Genomic DNA, 23737 nt, shown 5'->3' on the forward strand with positions numbered 1-23737 from the left:
GGTACTCAAAAACAAGCGCTTTCCTTCCAGTTATGCACGTCATAAATTTATTTTATTTAAAATATAGAATGTGTGTGTTAATGCACATTACATTAAGTCACAAGCCTTTACTGACATGCATGTTCATTTAGGAAAACCAAAACTATTCTTGGGGAAGATGAAATCATACATAACCTATGAAAAAATGAAAAATCACTAATTTCCTTTATCAGCTGGTCATCACAGAGCAAGAATTCCACATCCGTTTTTGCTAAAATAGTAGGAATTTAAAGCACAAAAATGTCACCTAAATAAGTGCAACTGACTACAATGCCAAATAATCCTGCTCTCACGGTGCTCAGGTGTTAAATGCATTTGAAGATGGCAACATTTAAATGAATGTTCTTTTTAGTTCCCCTTCATGTGTCCCTTGTAAGTTTCCAGTACTAATATGGGCAATTCTGCTTTATTTTACATGCAGACTTTGTATGCCAATTGCATTCCAAGACCACACATTTGTACATTAGGCAACGTAGAACTCAGTATTTTCTTAATCATAAAGCATGCTGTAACTGAGACGTTCTTCAAAATACATCTGAACCAGAGAATTTTACTGGTTGGTTTTCCTCACTTGTATGCCATCACAAAAATACACAAATCTGTGGCACAAAATAGTCTATTTGTGCGCTTGTTTTTGGGTATTTGTTTAGATCTTGATCTTACTCCCAGAGTAGGTCCAAAGCAATGTGCATTTTTAATTTCTTACTACATGGAGGTCACATTTTTACTTATTTGGAAAGCCAAATTAATTATGTAGGCTGGCCTCTTTGCTGAGATGTACATCATTTTGTGATTCTAGTGCACACACCCTCTTGAAGCATGTGCTGGTAGACAGACACAGATCCTTTTCACCATGCAGCCTACCGGCTGAGCTGACAGGCTACACTTCAAACAGATGTCAGAGACTGCAGGCTCCTGTATGACCTGAACAGTCACTCTTACACGATGAAAGGGGAAATAAATAACCTACTGAGTGAAACCCTCCCTCCCTGTTTGGCACTATGGTAAATTAAGTAGTGCCAACCAAGTGTGTAACTGATTTGATGGTTTTGCCAGAACACGCTAGTACCCACCAGTTCTGCAAGTTATCGCACAGAAAATGGGTGTCTGAAAAGCTGGACACGAACGAGAAGACATTTCCACAGCCAAGTGCTCAGAGAATGTACAATACAGTTGCAGGAATGGACATAAAAGTTCACCATTTTAACCAACCAACTTTCCAAAGAAAATGAATGAACCACCCACAAAAAAGAAACCAAAGGTGAAAAAATACCATTTAAATCCCAATTTATTCTGAATCAAACAAAATTTAATAAAATCTTTTAATAACAGTTTTCACCATCACCAAAGCATTACTTTATATAATTCACTTATTAATTTTCTCCCACTAAAAATGTAAAACTAGAGGGGGACCTAGATTAGTAAAACTCAGGCAAAACAGGGAATATTATATAACAGGAATGGCACATCCCTTCTCTGGCAAGTCAAATAGGGATGATCTAAGTGATTTTAAAAAGCATGGAAAAAGAAAGTCTCTACAATGCAGAAAATCAGATGCAAATCAAGGAAACATACCAAAAAGCAATTAGCTCGTTTTAGTCCAATTTTAAATTCACATAATTTTTATCACTGTTCAGAATACCCACACAAACTGAAGCTGACAGCCACCAATCGATCCAAAACAATGTCAACCGACAGTGGATCCCATGTACTGAAGCACTTTATACATAGTGCTAGAACGCTCAAACAAGATGACGGCGAATTCTCCAAAATAACAAAAACAAAAACATTTCCGCTCGAGACCTTTTCAGAAAGTGAAATGACTTAACTGCGAGATGCGTGGAGTACTTTTTTTTTAGCATTGAGTGCAAGGGTTAACTTTATTTCCAATAAATGTTTGAGACTGAAAAGAAAGTGAATTAAATACACTTTCTGGAAAAAAATAGAATAAACCTCTTGTGATCTCGACTTGAGCCACAAGGCTTTGAATGGAGTTCACTGAGGCTCCTGATTCTCCAGCCACTCAGCCCTCAACACCCGCCAACACACGCGCCGGCGCCGCCGCTGGACAGTTAGAGCTGCCGGGTCGTCATAAAGGACAGAACGCCAAGAGGCCCTCCGCAGCCCCGAGCTCCGTCTCCCCTCTCGACGCTCGAGTGTGTTCCAGGAGCGTGCGTCAGGACTGAGGGACTGGGCATCCATCTCTCCGCTCTCAGGGTGGGAGGAAAAAGAGGCGGGCGGCGAGGCGGCCTCGCTCCCGAGCCCCTGTGACGAGCCCTTTTCTGCACGTTCTCGGATTCCGGGTGGAGAGGAGTTCTATTTTTTTGTTTGTTTGTCGTTTTTGTTGCACTGCAGGGCTGGGGATAGTTCGGGCTTGGCGCCTCATCACCCCCGGCCCCTCCCCCTTTCCCATCCCTGTCGGCCCCCCCTCCCCCGCGCCCGAGGGAGACGGGTGCAGACCCATTCGTTGTGTTGGCTGGATCGCCGGGTGCAGCTGTGCTACGGGGATCCAGTGGGGGCCCCAGGGAGGATCACTAGATCTTCCCCCCCACGGTGCTCTGCGGCTCCTTTCGCCCCAGACCCAGTGGATTCTGGTGGATTTCTACCCTCCTTGGACCAGAGAGATCTACTGGCATCCCGTTCACACCCAGGCTGTCCACCCCTCATACAGCTGAGCCAAGTTATCCACGTTTGTGGCCTCCTTGATCACATAATCCACCTGCGGGCAGAGAATCATTTTAGTAAGAGGGTAAAGGTTTCATTTAGATGAGGATCTCCACTTGCATAAACAAGTAAAATGTAGCTAACAGGCTAGATAAAAATGTGTGAGACTCAGCCACCACATAAGGTTATTCTAGGATACAAAATAAAGTCCAGAGAAAGGGTTTTGTTGGGCACACAAACTATTTAAATAGTATTAAGTTAGCTTTTCCTTAGTAAAGCCAGACTTTACTAAGGAAATACTTTCTTAATCTCCTGACACTTCCAGTTTCAAACTGAATTATAAACTTAAATCGTTTTTTATTTTGGTAGTGATTTCTGTACCAAAGCACAAAATCAAATCAATGCCAGAGTGTTTTAATGGCACTTAATTTTCAAATTGATGGAATCTAGTCATTTCTATTTCACAGGATGCCGATCAAGTCATAATATAACTTCCTGTTTTATAAGAATCCTTTTACTTCTTTTGAAATTTGCTTGGCTGAACTGCAATTTCCAAAAACGGAAGTCTGCAAATATGAATGCAGTCAACAATCATGAGGTCTGGATATGACTGGGGTTTAATTTAGCAATTATTATAATAGCATTTCAAGCTTTAGGTTTCAAACTGTGCAGTAATTGCACCAAACCCAAAGGCACTTTTAATGATGTAGGCACACAAATTGTGAAACAGTGAGAAATTTGAGGACAGCAGAAGAAACTGCGATGTAACGGAGGACTGCAGCTCTTCTCAGCTTTGTGGGGAGAGCCACAGCTTTACCTGCTCAGTTACACTCATCCTCCTGTTAGGATCCACATCTCTCCCCTCCAGTTTGGCTTTCACCCGCTTCCACACACTCACTGCGTAAGAGTTGCGCTCCTGGACAGCTGCACAACACCAAACACACATCAGTAACCCCACCCAGCGTTTCATCACGCTGGCCTGGCACGGTTCTTAACCCCACATTAAAATCAACAGCAAGTGCATTTGTTTACATTCATAGTCTAACACTTCAAATGTTCTGGGATCCCAAAATCCTACTATAAAAGTAGAGCACAGACAGGAGCGTTCTAGAAGAGCGCAGGCGAAGGCTGCCACGCACCTCTGCCCGTTTTGGGGTCCCTCACGGCCCTCTTGGGGCTGGGCGCCAGGCCCTTGCTGGTGATGAGCATGGTGCTGGGCGGCGTGTCGGCGGGGGTCCCCAGGTTGCGCGGCAGGGGTTTGCGGGCGTTCTGGGACATGCTCTCCGGCTGCGTCCTGGGCCCGCTGAATCGCACTGCTGGGGTCACAGGGAGGGAGAGTCAGCGCCTGGAGGAAGCTTTTACAGTCCCAACGAAGCAGCTTTCAGAGTCAGACGGCCGGACACACAGAGACCAGTCACCAGGCGTTTTGTGGCCGACGGCGTCCTCGGTAAGGGCGAAACCCCTCCTACCTGCGGCGAAGCTGGTCTGGGCGCTCAGGGGCGGGCTGGCGCAGTCGCTCGCTCTCTCGGTCACCAGCGGGGACGCGAAGCTCACCAGCCCGTTGTACACGCTGGAAAGGAGCAGAGGGGCGCGGTGAGACGGACGCTCGGACGCGCGGTGTGAGCGGAGGACGCGGCGGCGGCGGCGGCGGCACGCACCTCTGGCTCTGCGCCTTGAGCTCCTTGAGCGTGCCGGGGATCTCCTGCAGCAGCTCGGCCTGCTCCTGCCCGCGCGGCGGCCCCGTGGCCTGCACCACGGTGAACAGCACGATCTGCACGTTGTCCTGCCACGCCTTGTACTCGGACAGGAACTGGCGCACGCTGCCCTCGTACGGCACGGCCTCGCCCTCCGCCAGGGCGCTCTCCTCGTCCTGCGGAGCAGGCGAGACAGGCTTCAGCTGAGCCCAGTGTACTCTACTGTGCATACAGTGCACTTCATACGGTACACATGCAGTGTACTGCTTACCTTTGACAGGGCACGATCAGGAGTCAGTAATGGACCTGTACTACAATACCTTTATTTGGGCATTAATTAATATTACGCAGCAGTACATAACTGTACAGGTGTCAGATTTCACCAGTACTCCAGTACTAGACAAGACTGCAGCATGATGGGCAGCAGTAGATGACTATAGGTGTCAGATTTCACCAGTACTCCTTTACGACACAGGAGAGTGGTGTAGACGAGACTGCAGCATGATGGGCAGCAGTAGATGACTATAGGTGTCAGATTTCACCAGTACTCCTTTACGACACAGGAGAGTGGTGTAGACGAGACTGCAGCATGATGGGCAGCAGTAGATGACTATAGGTGTCAGATTTCACCAGTACTCTGCTATGACACAGTAGAATGTTGTAAATGAGACTGCAGCATGATGGGCAGCAGTAGATGACTATAGGTGTCAGATTTCACCAGTACTCCTTTACGACACAGGAGAGTGGTGTAGACGAGACTGCAGCATGATGGGCAGCAGTAGATGACCATATAGGTGTCAGATTTCACCAGTACTCCTTTACGACACAGGGGAGTGGTGTAGACGAGACTGCAGCATGATGGGCAGCAGTAGATGACCATACAGATGTCAGATTTCACCAGTACTCCTTTATGACACAGGAGAGTGGTGTAGACGAGACTGCAGCAGCATGGGCAGAGTGATGACTATAGGTCGTCAACTTGCCATGTCACGCCTTTGACGTCCCAGGGGTGTGGTGGACAGATGCCTTGATGGGCACTAGTATGAGCCTCCGTACACGTCGTCAGACTCTCTCCCAGTACCCTTTACGACACAGGGGAGTGGTGTAGACGAGACTGCAGCACCAGTGCAGAGGGGGGTGTGACTCCAGAGCGCTCTCACCTTGGCCATGGCACGCAGCAGGTGCTTGACGTCTGCCAGCTGGCGGTTGTGGCTGGACAGAATGCCCTTGATGGTGTCCACTAGCACCTGCAGCGTCTCCGTCACACTGTCCAGCTGCTGCTCCCTCTCCCCCTGAGCCGCTCTCTCATTGGACATCTCCTGGGTCAGCTGCTTCTGCGCACACATCAGCCAATCACTGCCACCGATGGGCAGGTCCACTGTGGAGCTCTGGAAGGAGAAAGGAATAACCCCCACTGCATATCAGCATAGCGATGGATGGAGTAGACCAGCACTCCAAGAATAACATTCCATTATTATTAATGAATACACTCATACATTTCCTCACTAGCATTCTCAAAAAAAGAAAACTAGAGCAGTCCCATAACTGAGGCAACCTCTGAATCACACACTAGTATGGGTGACACCTGAAAGGCACCTATTCAGCCAAATGCTTCACTTCCACTGCAGTCTGCTAACTGCACACAAAGAGCGCGCCGCTAACACGGCCGAAACAGGCGCCCGATTGGCCAGGAGGTGCTCTGGGGGGGCGTGGCCCGGACTCACCAGGCGGCACAGCAGGCGGAGCTCGAGCGGGGAGACGGAGCTGCTGAACTTGGCGGCGTAGGAGCAGGTGGCCTGGCAGCGCTTGAGCAGGTCGAAGAGCGCGGCGTCCATGGCGAGGGCGTCGGGCGTGCGCGTGCGCAGCCCCTCGAAGTTCAGGATGGTGCTGCACAGGAAGGTGACCTGGCTGACGCACTGGCCCTCCTTCAGCACCAGCGCCCGCCGCTCGCCGATGGTGGCCTCGAAGTCCTGCAGCACGGGCGCCAGCGCCGGGTTCGCCCCGCCCGCCCACTTCAGCCGCTGCTCGATGCTGCCCTCCAGCGCCGCCAGCTTCTCCTGCAAGGGAACGCACGCTCGCTTGGCCACGCGGCTGGGAAGCACCCGCCCAGGGCGTATCACGCAATTCTGGGCCCTGTCCCTGTGGGCCCCTGGCCCTTCCCCCTTTTTTTTTTTGAGGACCCCAGCCCCCCCACCCAGCATGGGCCCTGGGCAGTCAAGTCCACTGTCCACTATCCCCCCCACTGTAATGCCCCTGCACTCGTCACCATCACTCAATTACTCATTCCAGGAGCACAAGCTAACAGCTGGAAACACCATGAATTTAGCAGGACTGAACGGGAGCGGACCTGCACACTGGCGATGGAGGCCTCGTCCTGGCTCAGCTTGTACAGCTTCTTCTTCATGTTGCTCAGGATGATGGAGCGCGGCGGGGGGCTGACGCTCATCGGCTGGTTCCTCGTTCCCAGGACGTCCTCGTGCTGCCACTGCGTTGGGAAGGCCGTTGTGTTGTGTTAACGGGGGGAAAAACCGCACGACCGCAGGCGACGACGGCGAGATTCGCCCAGGCACCCGCAGGCTGTAAACCGGGGCCCGCTGTGACGAGCGTCGCCGTACCCCCCGATCTGGGCCGGGGCCCCACTTGGCCCCGCATTTTAACACCAAATAAAGGGCCAGACTGTGCATGTGCCAGCCTGCTCCAGCTCCAGCCACTGGGAAATGAAAGCCTGATGCTGCCCATCTGTGACTGTAGGCACGGATTAACTTTTATTACTGCTTAATGGGGCCATTATATCACACGTTCACACAGAATTAGGAAATGAGAAGCTCTGTGGGTAAAAATCATTGCCGTGTATATGACACATTTCAGCGCATACACGTCCTGATAATCCTGTTTATCACCGTTTGTTCACTGCTTTTACGGCAGGCTGATCAAGGCGGTTAAAACGTTTTCCCCAAAGTGGTTACTATGGCAGCTATTGATTTACAGAGATTTGTGCTGCTGCAGCAGCATTTGTTAACATTTAAAGCTTCGCTTTGGTCAAATATTTGATTTGACCTCTAGTCGAGCACAAAATCGAGGAGTATTTCTTCCTCCGTTGGGAATGTGTGAATGAGCAAGGCCAGCCCAAGCATCAGTAACAGAAGCAGACAGAGAAACTGCAGCTCGACCCGAAACCGGCTAGCAGAGCGGTGTGGAGGGCAGCTCTGGCCCGCGCTCACCTGGAACATGGTGACGTGCAGCTGGGCTCTCTGCAGGCTGACCTTGCAGGCCTCCACGCTGGCCTCCAGCCGGCGCACCAGGTCCAGCTTCTTCCAGGCCGTCTCGTAGGAGCCGGCCAGCACCGTGGCGCGGTTGAGCAGGAGCTGGGACAGCCGGCCGGCCTGCACGCCCTGCTCCACCGCCCGCTTGCACAGCTCGTCCAGCGACACCTTGCCCTCCGCCCCAAAGTCCTTGGCCTCCACCTGGGCCACCACGTCGGTGCCCAGCGCACCCAGGGCGCTGCAGAGCGCCAGGCCCAGCACCTGCGTGGGCAGCCCCATCAGCATCTGCCGCACGAAGTCCGCCGTGAAGGCCTTGATGGGCCGCGCCATCTGCTCCTCGCTCATGGCCGCCGAGCCGCGGAACGCGGGCTTCGCCAGCGGCACCGGCCCGTTGGAGGGGGCCGCCTCGTCGGGCGCAGGGGGGCAGGTTCCTGCGGAACGGGGAGAGCGTGCGTCAGAGACGGAGCGCGGGTGCGGCTGGGTAACGTAGGCGGAGACCCCAGCAGAGCGGGGCAGGGCTTACCTGAGAGGGTCTGAGCGAAGGAGCCGCACAGGCGGAAGAAGTCCCGGATGCTCTGCAGCCTCTTGAGGAAGAAGATCTCCTCCAGAACCTGCCGGTGCTGCGCTTTGTCAAAGAAGTTCACCTGCGCCGCCCTGGCCTCGCGAATCACGTCTATCTTCCTCCAGGCAGCAGGCACCTCCATTTTGTTCAGCTGAGGGAGGAGAGTCAGGGGTGAGAGGCTCTTATCTGCAAACAACAGGGACTGTCCTTATCTACTAGAGCTCTCTATCACATTAATAATGAGTCAAGCAGCCATATACAAAGTGACCTGTCCAATTAGCATATTGCATACACTGCACCTAATCACTGAAGTAGGGATATGAGCTCTGACAGCACGTGACTAAATCATTATGCTGTCGATGTCACTGTGCCACTCTCGTAAGCTGTAGATCCTGAAGCTGGCTTTTTTGCGGACTGGGTCCAAACAGGGCGTTACCTTGTCGATGAGAAGCCCGAAGGCAGTCTCCAGCTGGGCGAACGTGCCGTCGAAGGCCACCAGCAGCATCTGCCCCGCGCTCATCTTGGGCGTGTCCTGCAGGGCGCCCTCCTGGCTGCGCGGCTGGATGAGCTCAGAGTACTGGGCCCGCAGCATCCTGGAGTAACGGCAGGGTGAGCGTGCTTCCAGCACTGCACTCAAACTAAATCTACAGCACTGCACACACACGCTTCAAGACCCAATCACACGCCTTAAACCAAGTCCAGGCATCACGCACTGTACACAACAGTGACCAGTCCCAGTTTTACAGAATTTATATTGTTGAACAGAACATACTTACATGGAGTAATATAAAGCATTACTTATCTTGTATTATAAATCATTATCTTTCTTTACAAGTACAATATCTAAACCATCGTTGCAGAGGCAATATACAAGAAAGTATGAGTGAGTTAAAGCCCGGCAGCAGCCCAACGAGCGCATCCATTTACCTGGTGACATCCAGGTAGTGGTCGTCGGCCTCCTCCTCCAGGCCCATGGCCACGTTGCGCAGGTGAGCCTGCAGGGCGTCGGCCAGCCCCTGCAGGGAGAGCCCGTCTGCGCACTGCTCGATCAGCAGGTCCAGCTCGCTCAGCATGCTCTCCAGCGTGCTCTCCCCCTTCAGCATGCAGCGCAGTGCCTCGGGGAAGATGATCTGCCGGAAGTTTGTGTTCAGCTCCTGTACGGGGCGGAGAGACGCAGCCAAAGTCTGTTTAAAACCTCGGTTTAAACCGGGCACGTTTGGAAAGCACTCCCTCTGCGGGATCACGTCTAGTTTTACATTACCGAACGATTTACAGCACCGAGGAGTCAGCGATAGGACCTGCGTGCCCTGTAATATCATCCTGGGAGGGAGCAACAGTATTCTGCGCTCATAATCAGTACTGACAGGCCCCGGCGAGCTGCACATACTGAGAGGGAGAAAGCAGCTCTGCTGAAGAACAGCCGTTCAGTAAATCCCAGTTTAATGAATGAAACTGAGCATGTGACAATTCACACACATTACAAGACTGGGGGGAAACAAAGACCACAACCCTTACACAAGAAAACACTGCAATGCTAACAAAGTAAAATGTCTAGGTTGTCAAACCCGATCATGCCACATTTACTAGCTATCCAGTTATCGACTAATATTCTCTGCCTAATCTACAGTAAAAACTGCACGATTCACCACAGAAGGACCCATGTACAGCTAACGCTAGCAAACAAAACGGATCAACTAACTAGCCTGTTACCTACCGCCAGCGGCTATGAGGGTTAGCTAACGCTAGATCCAACGATGTCACTGCCCTCCTCCCCAGCTTCCTTCCTATTCTTTTGTATCTCCTCAGACTACGAGAGCAAGAGGCCAAGGCACACTGAGTCCTGCACAGATCCAGCACAGACCCTGCTCATCCCTCACAATCACTCATACCTGTTCACTGCAATCCACTTCTACTTCAGGAAACAGACTTACTACTTAATGGCATGGATAACTCTATGAAGACTACGAAGAGCAGTGGTAATCAACCCCGTTCCTGGATATCTACCATCCTGTAGGTTTTCATTTCAACCCTAATTTGGAACACCTGATTCTATTAATTAGCAGCTCAATGCAGACATTTAGCCACTGAATGAGGTGTGCTTTAGTAGGGTTGGAGTAAAAACCAACAGGACAGTAGATCTCCAGGAACAGGGGTAGAGTACCACTGACGTAGAGTAACTCAACACAGAAAGGCTGTACGACGGAGCGGTGCTCTACCTGCAGGCAGGTGTAGACTCCGTTGGCCAGGTAGACGGCCTGGGCGGTCAGCGAGGGGCTGGGCAGGTCCAAGTCGTGGGGGAGGAGCTGGCACTGCTGCAGAAGCTGCACCAGGCAGGTCACGTTCCCGCTCATGCTGCACAGCTCCTCCAGGAACCAGGCGCCGTCCCGTGACGTCAGCTCCACCAGCTGCTCTCCCGCGCTGGCCGCCGCGCCCTCCATCACCAGGTTACGCCTGTCAATCACACGCACGGGAGACGTCACACGCCGCTCCAGAAACAAAATCCAATCACAGTCCAACCGGCGACCACTAGACCTTTCAATGTACATTACATTAGGGAAAAAGAGGCTGAGGGCCCCATGCTAGTAAACAGGTTGTAATGTTAACGTTAATAAGGGTCCATCAGAAAGGCTCTTTGGGTGTCTTGCTGATCAGCGGCTCCCTGGCACTGCCCACCTGGTGAGGGTGCAGAGGGCCGAGACGATGATGCCCGCCAGGCTGAAGGAGCCCAGCTCGCCGTTCTCGCGCAGGAAGACGGAGATGCAGCGCTCGATCTCCTGCAGCTGCTCCTCGCAGGCGGGCGCTCCGGCGCCCTCCGCCTTCAGCCGCTCCACCTGCCGGAGCAGCCGCGTGTTGGTCTCGGCCACGTGGTGCTGCAGCGCCAGCTCCGTGCTCGACAGGAACTGGCAGGTGGCCTGGGGCGGCTGCGGGGCGAACTGCATCTCGTACCTGCGGAGTCGCACCACAGGGGGCAGCGGTGAGAGGCTGTGCCAAGCAGGCCAGGGCTCTGCTGTCAGTTACATGCAGTTACACGTAACAGATTCATCTTGAGAGAAATGCATACATGGTGGAATGGGACAGAGCGTTTAACTCAGCAGAGCTGTTTGGAGAGGCGTGTCAGTGGAACTCTGGCATTGATAATGAAGGGCTCTGTGGCAGTGATAATGAAGGGCTCTGTGGCAGTGATAATGAAGGGCTCAGTGGCAGTGATAATGAAGGGCTCTGTGGCAGTGATAATGAAGGGCAGTGTGGCAGTGATAATGAAGGGCTCGTGGCAGTGATAATGAAGGGCTCTGTGGCAGTGATAATGAAGATATAATGGGCAGTATAGCAGTGATAATGAAGGGCTCTGTGGCAGTGATAATGAAGGGCTCTGTGGCAGTGATAATGAAGGGCTCTGTGGCAGTGATAATGAAGGGCTCTGTGGCAGTGATAATGAAGGGCTCTGTGGCAGTGATAATGAAGGGCTCTGTGGCAGTGATAATGAGGGCTCTGGGCATAATATAGGCCTTGAGTGATAATGAAGGGCTCTGTGGCAGTGATAATGAAGGGCTCAGTGGCAGTGATAATGAAGGGCAGTATAGCAGTGATAATGAAGGGTTCTGTAGCAGTGATAATGAAGGGCAGTATAGCAGTGATAATAAAGGGCAGTATAGCAGTGATAATGAAGAGTTCTATGGCAGTGATAATGAAGGGCTCTGTGGCAGTGATAATGAAGGGCTCTGTGGCAGTGATAATGAAGGGCAGTATAGCAGTGATAATGAAGGGCTCTGTGGCAGTGATAATGAAGGGCTCTGTGGCAGTGATAATGAAGGGCTTTGTGGCAGTGACTATGAGGGGCACTGTGGCAGTGATAATGAAGGGTTCTGCGGCACTGATAGTGAAAAGCTCTGTGGCAGTGATAATGAAGGGCTCTGTGGCAGTGATAATGAATGGCAGTATAGCAGTGATAATGAAGGGCTCTGTGGCAGTGACTATGAAGGGCTCAGTGGCAGTGATAATGAAGGGCTCAGTGGCAGTGATAATAAAGGGCTCTGTGGCAGTGATAATGAAGAGGTCTGTGGCACTGAAAATGAAGGGCAGTATAGCAGTGATAATGAAGGGCTCTGTGGCAGTGATAATGAAGGGCTCTGTAGCAATGATAATGAATGGCTGTATAGCAGTGTTAATGACTGGTTCTGTAGCACTGATAATGAAGGGCAGTATAGCAGTGTTAATGACTGGTTCTGTAGATGTGATAATGAAGGGCAGTATAGCAGTGTTAATGACTGGTTCTGTAGATGTGATAATGAAGGGCAGTATAGCAATGTTAATGGAGAGCGCTGTGGCAGTGACTGAGGGGCTGGGGCTGCGCTCACTTGTGGTAGATGGCCTGGCAGTGCTCGCCCGTCATGTCGCACACCAGCTCCTCCATCCACTGCTTCCAGGCCTGGGCGCGGTGGCGCTGGAGGACCGAGCGCGGGTACAGCAGGGCCACGGTGGCGTAGCTGTGCAGGTGCTCCAGGCAGCCCCTCAGCAGGGCGCGACGCTGCTGGAACATGGCGCCCACCTCCGCCTCCAGCTGCTCGCACTGGCTGATCAGGTGGGCCTGGCCCGCGTTCTGCAGGAAGGCCGTGGCTGGCACGTAGCTGGGGGGGCCTGGAGCAGGAAAAGCAAACGCACACAGAGTTATCCTCTGGTCTGCAGAAAAGAAAAGCGCAGTGAGCGTGTGTCCGTCACGGCGAGCGCGGCTCACCCAGGTCGATGGGGCTGCTGATCTCCTGCAGGAGGCTGGCCAGCTGCGTGGCCTCCAGGCTGGCGAAGGCGGCCTGGTACTGCGAGATCCACTGCTCCAGGTCAGACAGCTTGCTCTGGATGGCGTCCTGCACCGTCATCTCCCGGGACTGCAGCTGGGTGTGCTCAGAGTACCTGGGGGAGAGGGGGCGTCAGAGTCCCGCCCACAAACGCACACACTCCCTCTGGAGGCCCAGCCGTGCCGGCTCCCTCACCTGTGCTCCAGCGTGTGGATGGGGTGCTCCGCCTGGCTCTCCGCCCCCTCCAGGAACTCCATCTCCTCCAGCAGCCTGCCCTGCAGCTTCTCCACCTGCGTCAGCTGCTCCTGCAGGTGGAGGTACTCCTCCACGGCGCCTTCCATCTGCGGCAGCACCGCCAGCATCTCCTCGCGGTTCTTAAACCAGTTCACCTGCAAGCACACGACAGGCGGAGAACATGGCAGTGAGAGGCAGAGAACAGGGTGGAGGACAGGAAAGCTGGGCAGGGAATAGGGCAGGGCATGGGGTAGTGAGGGGCAGAGCACTAGGCAGTGAGGGGAGGAGGACATGGTAGTCAGGGGCAGAGCACTAGGCAGTGAGAGGAAGATCATGGAGTAGTGAGGGCAGCATAGGAAGTAGGGGCAGAGCACTAGGCAGTGAGAGGAAGATCATGGGGTAGGTAGTCAGGGGCGGAGCACAAGGCAGTGAGGGGAAGATCATGGGGTAGTGAGGGGCGGAGCAGTAGGCAGTGAGGGGAGGAGCATGGGGTAGTGAGGGGCGGAGCACTAGGCAGTGAGGGGAGGAGCATGGGGCACTGAGGGCCAGACCACGGGGCAGTGAGGGGTGGAGAACAGGCTGTGCAGTTTGCTACATGGTCTGCACGGCAGGGTGCGGGCGGCTCACCTTGATTTCGGCCACGCGGGAGGAGAACAGGCTGCGGGTGATGTCCCTCTCCATCTCTCTCTTGCTCTGCTTGTTCTCCGCCTGCTGGCCCCCCCCTCCGTACACAGCGCCCGCGAAGCCCACCTCCCCCCCGGCAGTCCAGTCCACCAGGGGGTCGTACACAAAGGCCTCCAGCAGGGTGAGGAGAGTCTCTCTCCCCCTGCGCATCATGTGGACCACCTGCAATACCGAACACAAGAACACGACCCTTAGATCTACACAGCTACCGCTGGTCATTCAGTTTCAAAGCATTTACCTTCATACAGACACATTTTGGATTTAAGCCATTAATATCCCAAGCAGAAAATGTTAGCATGGTGATTTAGTGATGGTTGAGTGATAGATTATTCAATTGCTTTTTCATATGAAAAAAAACTTTTGAGTAATAGCTGATGTCCTTTCAAGGACATGTGAGCAATTTAATCCTTTTATTTCAAATCGTAAATGGGGCTGCATGTGTAATCTTCCAACAAATCTAATTATAAATGAAAAATTGGTTGTCATTTTAAGCTCTTTTTAACAAGAGAAGGTTGATCTCACAAGAGAAAGAGAAAGACATGGTGTGAAGGGAGGGCAGCAGAGTCATTTCCTCACCTGCTCGCATGACAGCCTGAAGATGCCCTCGACTCCAGTGACCCCCAGGGCCGTTTCGATGTTGTGCGTCATGCGGAAGGGGACCTTCTCAGGGACCCTCAGGCTCTTCCCTGCAACACACCGCCCAGGCACTTAGCACCGCGGTACTACCCGCACACCCAAACACCGCCCAGGCACTTAGCACCGCGGTACTACCCACACACTCAAACACCGCCCAGGCACTTAGCACCGCGGTACTACCCACACACTCAAACACCGCCCAGGCACTTAGCACCGCGGTACTACCCACACACTCAAACACTGCCCTGGCACTTAGCACCGCGGTACTACCCGCACACTCAAACACCGCCCAGGCACTTAGCACCGCGGTACTACCCACACACTCAAACACTGCCCTGGCACTTAGCACCGCGGTACTACCCGCACACTCAAACACCGCCCAGGCACTTAGCACCGCGGTACTACCCCACACTCAAACACACCCGCATTAGCAGGTACTACCCGCACACTCAAACACCGCCCAGGCACTTAGCACCGCGGTACTACCCGCACACTCAAACACTACCCTGACATTTAGCAGTGTACTACCCGCACACTCAAACACCGCCCAGGCACTTAGCACCGCGGTACTACCCACACACTCAAACACTGCCCTGACATTTAGCAGTGTACTACCCACACACTCAAACACCGCCCAGGCACTTAGCACCGCGGTACTACCCACACACTCAAACACCGCCCAGGCACTTAGCACCGCGGTACTACCCGCACACTCAAACACTGCCCAGGCACTTAGCACCGCGGTACTACCCGCACACTCAAACACCGCCCAGGCACTTAGCACCGCGGTACTACCCGCACACTCAAACACTGCCCTGACATTTAGCAGTGTACTACCCACACACTCAAACACTCCCCTGACATTTAGCAGTGTATTACCCACACACTCAAACACCGCCCTGGCACTTAGCACCGCGATACTACCCACACACTCAAACACTACCCTGACATTTAGCAGTGTATTACCCGCACACTCAAACACCGCCCTGGCACTTAGCACCGCGGTACTACCCACACACTCAAACACTACCCTGACATTTAGCAGTGTACTACCCACACACTCAAACACTACCCTGACATTTAGCAGTGTATTACCCGCACACTCAAACACCGCCCTGGCACTTAGCACCGCGGTACTACCCACACACTCAAACACTACCCTGACATTTAGCAGTGTACTACCCACACACTCAAACACTACCCTGACATTTAGCAGTGTATTACCCGCACACTCAAACACCGCCCAGGCACTTAGCACCGCGGTACTACCCGCACACTCAAACACTGCCCTGGCACTTAGCACCGCGGTACTACCCACACACTCAAACACTACCCTGACATTTAGCAGTGTATTACCCGCACACTCAAACACCGCCCTGGCACTTAGCACCGCGATACTACCCGCACACTCAAACACTGCCCTGGCACTTAGCACCGCGGTACTACCCGCACACTCAAACACTGCCCTGGCACTTAGCACCACGGTACTACCCGCACACTCAAACACTGCCCAGGCACTTAGCAGTGTACTACCCACACACTCAAACACTACCCTGACATTTAGCAGGGTACTACCCACACACTCAAACACTGCCCTGGCACTTAGCACCGCGGTACTACCCACACACTCAAACACTACCCTGACATTTAGCAGTGTATTACCCACACACTCAAACACTGCCCTGGCACTTAGCACCACGGTACTACCCACACACTCAAACATTACCCTGACATTTAGCAGTGTATTACCCACACACTCAAACACCGCCCTGGCACTTAGCACCGCGGTACTACCCACACACTCAAACACTACCCTGACATTTAGCAGGGTACTACCCGCACACTCAAACACTACCCTGACATTTAGCAGTGTATTACCCGCACACTCAAACACTGCCCTGGCACTTAGCACCGCGGTACTACCCACACACTCAAACACTACCCTGACATTTAGCAGTGTATTACCCGCACACTCAAACACCGCCCTGGCACTTAGCACCGCGGTACTACCCACACACTCAAACACTACCCTGACATTTAGCAGGGTACTACCCGCACACTCAAACACTACCCTGACATTTAGCAGGGTACTACCCGCACACTCAAACACTACCCTGACATTTAGCAGGGTACTACCCGCACACTCAAACACTACCCTGACATTTAGCAGTGTGCTCCCCACACACTGAAACACTACCCTGACATTTAGCAGGTACTACCGCACACTCAAACACTACCCTGACATTTAGCAGTGTGCTCCCCACACACTGAAACACTACCCTGACATTTAGCAGTGTACTACCCGCACACTCAAACACTACCCTGACATTTAGCAGTGTGCTCCCCACACACTGAAACACTACCCTGACATTTAGCAGGGTACTACCCGCACACTCAAACACTACCCTGACATTTAGCAGGGTACTACCCGCACACTCAAACACTACCCTGACATTTAGCACCGCGGTACTACCCGCACACTCAAACACTACCCTGACACTTAGCACCGCGATACTACCCGCACACTCAAACACTACCCTGACATTTAGCAGGGTACTACCCGCACACTCAAACACTACCCTGACATTTAGCAGGGTACTACCCGCACACTCAAACACTACCCTGACATTTAGCACCGCGGTACTACCCGCACACTCAAACACTACCCTGACATTTAGCAGTGTACTACCCGCACACTGAAACACTACCCTGACATTTAGCAGTGTGCTCCCCACACACTGAAACACTACCCTGACATTTAGCAGTGTACTACCCGCACACTGAAACACAGTTCAGGAAGCGGGGATCCACTCGCTCACCTTTCTCAAAGCAGACATTGTAGTCGATGTGCACCACCTCTCCCGTGGTCATGTTAATCAGCACGTTGTCCAGGTGCCGGTCGCCCAGCCCGATGATGTAACCCACCATAGACATCACAGCAGTGGACCTGGCGTAAGCCTGGAAGGCGGGATGAGGACACAGTCAGCGACCTGGTGTCCACATGGATGGACCAGCCTCGACGTCATAGGTTTAAGGACCCAGTAACCACGCCCTCTCACCTGCGTCACCTTCCACCACTCGCTCGGGGTGGTGCAGGAGCACCACAGCTCCTTGGCCAACAGGTTGGGGGGCGTGGCCTCCATCAGCTCCCGCAGCACGTCCCTCATGACGCTGAGCGGCCAATCGCGGCGCGACACCTCCAGGCTGAGGCCCACGGCCTTCAGGGCCGGGCCGATCTTGCTGTAGTAGAGCTCGCTGGGCCGCGGGACCAGGGGCAGGTTCTGCGGCTGCTGGAAGGAGTCCTGAGCCTGAGGGGGGGCAGGGGGAGGGGGGGACACTGTTACCCCACTCAGAAGAAACAACTGTCACACGCTCCCTAAAAAAGGCCCTGGCAGGCTTCCGTACCTTCTGCGCCTGGAGCACGGCCTCCCGCTGCTGCCAGCGCTTGTAGAGGCCGAAGAGGGGCGTGGCCCCGTCCACCCACTGAATGAGGCCCGAGCGCGTCCCCAGGGGCGTGACCGAGTAGTGGCGGGCGTGGAAATGCGGGCTCTCCTGCTGGTTGACTTTGGTGAACATGGTGTTCACGATGGACAGGAACTGCATGATCCTCTCGTCCAGATGCAGGTCTTCCAGCCCTGAGGGAGAGGAGGGACGTTCAGAGAGGAAGGAGCTGGAGAGTACCTGGTCCACTGCGTTTCGCGCGGAGCGAGCGGCTCACCTTTAAACAGGTAGGGGTAGTTCTTCCCGTCAGAGCCCAGGAAGTAGAGCTTCTTGGGCTTGGTCTTGGTGGGCAGGATGGTGATGGTGTTGCCCACGTTCTGGATGGTGACGGCGTCGGTGGCGGACACCTCGCCGGGCAGCGCCATCTCGGTGCAGGCCATGGCCGCCAGGCGGGGGCTGATTTCGTCCAGCCGCAGCAGGTAGCTGGCGCGCTTCTGCGCCCGCTGCTGCAGGCTGAGCATGATCTGGGGCGGACGGGAGCGGGTGAGTCAGCGGCGCTGCGGCAGGGCGGCGGCAGGGCGGGAGGGACCACCCCTCGCTCACAGACATGCTCAGACACACTCACAGACACGCTCACGCTCACAGGTATGCTCACCGACACGCTCACAGGTATGCTCACAGACACGCTCACAGACACGCTCACGGGTATGCTTACAGACACGCTCACGGGCACGCTCACAGGTATGCTCACAGACACGCTCACAGACACGCTCACAGGTATGCTTACAGACACGCTCACCGACACGCTCACAGGTATGCTCACAGACACGCTCACGGGCACGCTCACAGACACGCTCACAGACACGCTCATGGGCACGCTCACAGGTATGCTTACAGACACGCTCACCGACACGCTCACAGGTATGCTTACAGACACGCTCACAGACACGCTCGCGGGGGCACTCACCTGCTTGAAGGGCGCCCAGCTGCTGCTGGGGTTGGCGGGGTTGGAGGGGCTGCGCAGGCGCTCCAGGGCGCTGTTGATGGCGTCGCCATAGCTGTCCTGGAACCAGGTCTCGTGCGGCGTCTCGGCGGGCGCGGCCGTGATGCTGCGCACGTGGTCCAGGGCGAACACCACCGGCCGCATCAGAGCCGAGTGCTTCTCCCGCATGATGGCCAGCTTCTCCTCCCTGGGGACAGGGGGAAAGGGTCAGGGTCATAGTCAGTAAAAGGTCAGGGTCACGGTCAGAATCAGGGTCTGAGCGATGGTAAGGGGTCAGAGTGAGGGTCAGATGTCACAGTCAGAAGGAAGGTCGGGGTCAAGGTCGGAATGAACATCAAGGTCACAATCAGAATGAAGGTCAAGCTCACAGTCAGAAGGAAGGTCGGGGTCAAGGTCGGAATGAACATCAAGGTCACAATCAGAATGAAGGTCAAGCTCACAGTCAGAAGGAAGGTCGGGGTCAAGGTCGGAATGAACATCAAGGTCACAATCAGAATGAAGGTCAAGCTCACAGTCAGAAGGAAGGTCGGGGTCAAGGTCGGAATGAACATCAAGGTCACAATCAGAATGAAGGTCAAGCTCACAGTCAGAAGGAAGGTCAGGGTCAAGGTCAGAATCAGGGTCCGAGTGAGGGTGAGGCTCAGGGGTCAGGGGTCACTCACTTGCGCAGCGTGTTGTTGTTCTGCACCCTCTTGACCTCGTCCTCCAGCTGCTGGATCCTGCGCAGGACGTACATGTGCTGCTGCTGCAGGACCCCGAGCCACAGCTCGTCCCACAGAACCGTCACCCGCCGCAGCTCTCCCACCAGCATCTGGACCTGCGGCAGAACCACAGCCTCAATCCACACTCTCAACAGACTCCCAACAGACACGCTCAACAGACACTCTCAACAGACACACTCAACAGACTCCCAACAGACACTCCCAACAGACACTCCCAACAGACACTCCCAACAGACACACTCAACAGACACGCTCAACAGACTCCCAACAGACACGCTCAAAGACCTCACATCACATTTACTGGAAACAGGTCCAAACCGTTGTGGCTAATAAATATGTTGGGCTATGAAGGCTAAGGAAGGTTAGAGAAGTGTAACGGGTATGTTATAATGCCTCACTGAGAGTTGAGTGAGAGAGAGGAGGTGGTACCTGCAGCACCATGGTGGGGCTGGCCGAGGACAGCTTGTCCACGATCTTGCTGTAGCAGTCCTGCATCATGGCCTGGTCCTCGCTGGAGCACGGCGCCAGCTCCTCCCCCGCGGCGCTCTCCTGGGAGGCGGGGCCGCTGCCCGCCTCGCTGCCCCCTCCGCACAGCGCCTCCCCCTGGATGTTACTGAGGAACGTGGGGAGCGCCGAGGGCAGCTTGTTCCCTGTGCCGGGCGGAGCAAGCCTCTTAGCCCGGTACATACCACACTCCACCCCTCTCTGCTATTCCATTAACATCCAAACTTTATCATGTTGTGAAAGCAGGGCTTGAAAGTTACTGTTTTCTCCCACTGGCGAAGAGCGGCTTGCGGTTCAAAAAAACATGAGCATTTCCAACATTTACCAGACACATTAGCTTATTCAATATAACACAATCTGGTTGGTTACCTGTCAAAGTGGCTGCTAAAGTAGAAAACCTTGCCAGCCACAACAAACCTTTTGCCAGCATTTGGCTGGTGGCGGGTGTTAATATCACAACCAGTGAAAGGATGGGTTTCTTTTTGCACTAATTCAATGTGATAAACCTCAAATACATTATGCACGTTTGGTCAAATCCCCCCCAATCCCAAGCGGGCGGTACCTGCGGCCTGCGTCTCCCCGCCCAGGGAGATGGAGCCCACGATGGCGGGGTAGAGGATGAGGTGGGGGGAGTCCTGCGCCACGCGGCACAGCAGGCTGCAGATGCTCTGGCGGATGTAGGCCTCGGGGTGATTGAGCCGGGAGAAGAGCTGGGGGATGATGCCTGGCAGGGGGGCGCACAGCACTCAGCACACCCGACACGTCCCCCAAGGACAAACCCCTCCAACAAATCAATAGCGGCACCGCTCCCCCCGCACGCCGTTTATTAGCCGTCTATAACCGGAGGACATCATTACGGCTCTCAGAGCATCGCACGCTGTCGGCCGGTTTCCAAAGCGGCCATTATTCTGGTCCTCTAATTTAATCAGCAGAAGAACGTTCTGTGCTTTCTATCGGTTACGAGTACACAGTGCCACCTTACAGAAGCGGAGTCTGACCAGGCCCATTGACCCAAAGCAACCCCCGTGCACCAGCCCCGAAATTAAAGTTACCTCTCCAGGGCGCAGTGGGCGTGGAGGCCAGCCCCAGCTCCAGCCCCTCCCGCAGCTCCCCCGCGTGCTTCACCAGCAGCCGCAGGAGACGCAGGGTCGCCATGACGATGATGTCATCGCTGCTCTGCTTCGCGTTCTGGTTGGACAGCAGAAGTTTCGGGTCGTCTTCGTCGACCGGCACCTGCAAATTGCACGCAGCCAAAACCAATGAAATAACAGAAATGAAATTCTATTCTAGAGCCAGTGCAAAAACCTAATGTATGCAGTACCGTTCCTTAACATCGCCATATTATATATGCACACCAAAACGCTTTTCATGACATCGGAATAATTTGGCCAAAAAGCTTATTTGAAATTCTCATGCAAGTTCTCCAACAACCTCTTGGCATCTAATCCTCATATAAATGGCAGAATCCATTATTCCACATCCCTCCCATTATTCTTTGTGCAAATTACATATGCAAATCACATTGCTGCTCATTCTTTGAAATCCATTGTTTTTCCTTTCAGTGAAGAAAAATGCAGGTTTCAACAAAGTGGAGGGAAGTCCACTCTGTATGCTAATGTGTTTTTGTGTCCGTGTCCATTTCAGCACAACCCCAGCTTCATTTGAACAGGCGACGCCAACATAACACAATCTAAAATAAACACTGAGGAATGGTGGCAGGGAGGAACGGAGAGAGAGTCCAGTCTCTTTCAAATAAAAGTCTAAATATAATAACATTTCTGTTAAACAACGAGCCTCAAATGATTTGGGACAGCAATCTGAATATAAAGGAGGAAGACAACAAGCATAATTCATGCACAAGTGCGGGAGGCTCCAGTATCTGAGAATAATATTCTTGCTGAATGAAATTCATACTCAGTTCTTGTTAGCATTTGGTACTAAAATCACCTCCTCCATACAGTCTTGTCAATACTGCATACTGGCCTTTACACCAGGTGTCACAGCTAACTCCAGCAAACACTTAAAACCCAACAGCCTTCTCAAGAACTTCATAAAGAGCTGGATAAAACTGGACAGTGTGGGGCCTCCACGCTGCAGAACTTGCCTGTCCGGCGTTGAGCTTGAGGAAAGTGAAGTAGGCCCGGCAGGAAATGCGGTAGAGGCTGAAGATGCGATCCACCACCCGGCGCCACACCCGGATCAGCCCCTCCGTCACGGCCTCCTCCACCTCCGACAGCCAGGGGCAGGAGCTCAGGAGCTGCCTCCAGATCACGTCCACCATGTCGTCCTCCTCGTCGTCCTCGTTCTGCAGGGCCATGTCCTCATCCTAAACACACACACACGCTCTTAAAGCACAGGGCCTATCCTTTCCAACGACTTCCCAACTCTTCTTCCCATAGAAGAGAATACACTAAGAGGACATGCCAACCTGAATGCCCGCTGGACGACACATAGCCTGGCCAAGAATGCTGAAGATGGTTTCCTTGTCTTCGTCGCTGGTGCATTCTGGGAGCAACTCTTCGATTTCCTGCTTCTCGCCAGAGAGCAGAGGCACTCCCTCTCCTTGACTAGAGAACAGGACAATACATGATTAGCAAGTATTTACATGTCTTTATCTCAAAAGAAACACTGATCCACAAATCCCACATGCCCTTTACTAAAATACGGTGGTACCCACCTGGCATTGTCCACCACCTTCCGGCCCCATCGGTAGGCCCAGCTGGCCAGAGCAGCCCAGGACTTGGCCAGATCGGGGGCCTGAGCTGTGGAGAGCTGGTACAGCTGCCCCAGGACAAAGTCAGCCTCCCCAACACCTACACTCACTGTCAAAGGGAAGAATACCAGCAGTGAGGACAGAGAACAAGAGGAATGCACTTGGACTTACAGCTATTATAGCTATTAGCCAATTACATACAATACAGCCTCAATGACAACTGCATTATAATTATTTTTACTTTAGCCTACACGAGGTCTCAGGGCGCACTGTGCTTAATACCTGTGGTCTCGGCAGTGATGCGCTGCGTGGCCTGATCTTCCACAGGGAGCTCCAGCAGGGCGGCGATGTTCTTGCTGAGGGGAGACAGGCTGGGGGAGCCGGCGTTCTTCTTCACCGCCTGCTTGAGCTGCGGGGTCAGGTCCTTCCAGTCGGCCAGCAGCCACTTGCAGAGCGTGAGCACGGAGCGGCAGGCCGCCCGCTCGCTCTTCCCCGAGCGGCAGTAGGACAGCGCGCACAGGCTCAGCATCTCCATCGCTGAGGCGGTCTGACCTGAGGGGCGGGAGAGCACACAGTCACCCAGTCTGGATCCAAATTCCATCTCAGAGGTACAAATAACATGCTCTGAACTCACACAAGTACCGCGCACAAGAAGCCTCACATTCCATATGAAACCTATTGTAATTTTAAAAGCAAGCATGTCACATTTAACAACTAGCAGACTGTATTCCCTGGTTTAATGAAACAAACAGGATTTCTGGGACTTTGGGCTGAGGGTAACACCCCTC

General features: G+C 53.5%; 1 protein-coding gene across 2 annotated transcripts in view; it reads right to left on the reverse strand.

Annotated features, from left to right (window-relative positions):
* Window positions 1–1309: 1309 nt before the first annotated feature.
* Window positions 1310–23737, reverse strand: part of smg1 (SMG1 nonsense mediated mRNA decay associated PI3K related kinase) — a 45656-nt gene continuing 23228 nt past the window's right edge. Inside the window, exons 31-62 of one of the 2 annotated variants that reach the window (XM_064322760.1) lie at window positions 23232–23501; window positions 22914–23058; window positions 22665–22803; window positions 22341–22562; window positions 21289–21469; window positions 20799–20960; window positions 20162–20382; window positions 19673–19827; window positions 18975–19197; window positions 18285–18531; window positions 17972–18201; window positions 17626–17874; window positions 17386–17524; window positions 14507–14616; window positions 13874–14092; window positions 13208–13401; window positions 12955–13127; window positions 12578–12857; window positions 10896–11168; window positions 10439–10673; window positions 9150–9376; window positions 8659–8815; window positions 8184–8373; window positions 7619–8091; window positions 6745–6882; window positions 6122–6454; window positions 5558–5785; window positions 4362–4573; window positions 4173–4273; window positions 3843–4019; window positions 3521–3627; window positions 1310–2758 (exon numbers count right to left, since the gene is read on the reverse strand). In XM_064322760.1, coding sequence (XP_064178830.1) covers window positions 2681–2758; window positions 3521–3627; window positions 3843–4019; window positions 4173–4273; window positions 4362–4573; window positions 5558–5785; window positions 6122–6454; window positions 6745–6882; window positions 7619–8091; window positions 8184–8373; window positions 8659–8815; window positions 9150–9376; window positions 10439–10673; window positions 10896–11168; window positions 12578–12857; window positions 12955–13127; window positions 13208–13401; window positions 13874–14092; window positions 14507–14616; window positions 17386–17524; window positions 17626–17874; window positions 17972–18201; window positions 18285–18531; window positions 18975–19197; window positions 19673–19827; window positions 20162–20382; window positions 20799–20960; window positions 21289–21469; window positions 22341–22562; window positions 22665–22803; window positions 22914–23058; window positions 23232–23501 — 6488 coding nt within the window. In that variant the 3' untranslated portion in view covers window positions 1310–2680. Of the gene's footprint in view, window positions 2759–3520; window positions 3628–3842; window positions 4020–4172; window positions 4274–4361; window positions 4574–5008; window positions 5035–5478; window positions 5786–6121; window positions 6455–6744; window positions 6883–7618; window positions 8092–8183; window positions 8374–8658; window positions 8816–9149; window positions 9377–10438; window positions 10674–10895; window positions 11169–12577; window positions 12858–12954; window positions 13128–13207; window positions 13402–13873; window positions 14093–14506; window positions 14617–17385; window positions 17525–17625; window positions 17875–17971; window positions 18202–18284; window positions 18532–18974; window positions 19198–19672; window positions 19828–20161; window positions 20383–20798; window positions 20961–21288; window positions 21470–22340; window positions 22563–22664; window positions 22804–22913; window positions 23059–23231; window positions 23502–23737 lie in introns of those variants that run through there. The other variant, XM_064322761.1, reaches the window with a different exon arrangement.

The sequence above is a fragment of the Anguilla rostrata genome, chromosome 2 (assembly GCF_018555375.3).
Source record: "Anguilla rostrata isolate EN2019 chromosome 2, ASM1855537v3, whole genome shotgun sequence".
Classification (NCBI taxonomy): Eukaryota; Metazoa; Chordata; class Actinopteri; order Anguilliformes; family Anguillidae; genus Anguilla; species Anguilla rostrata.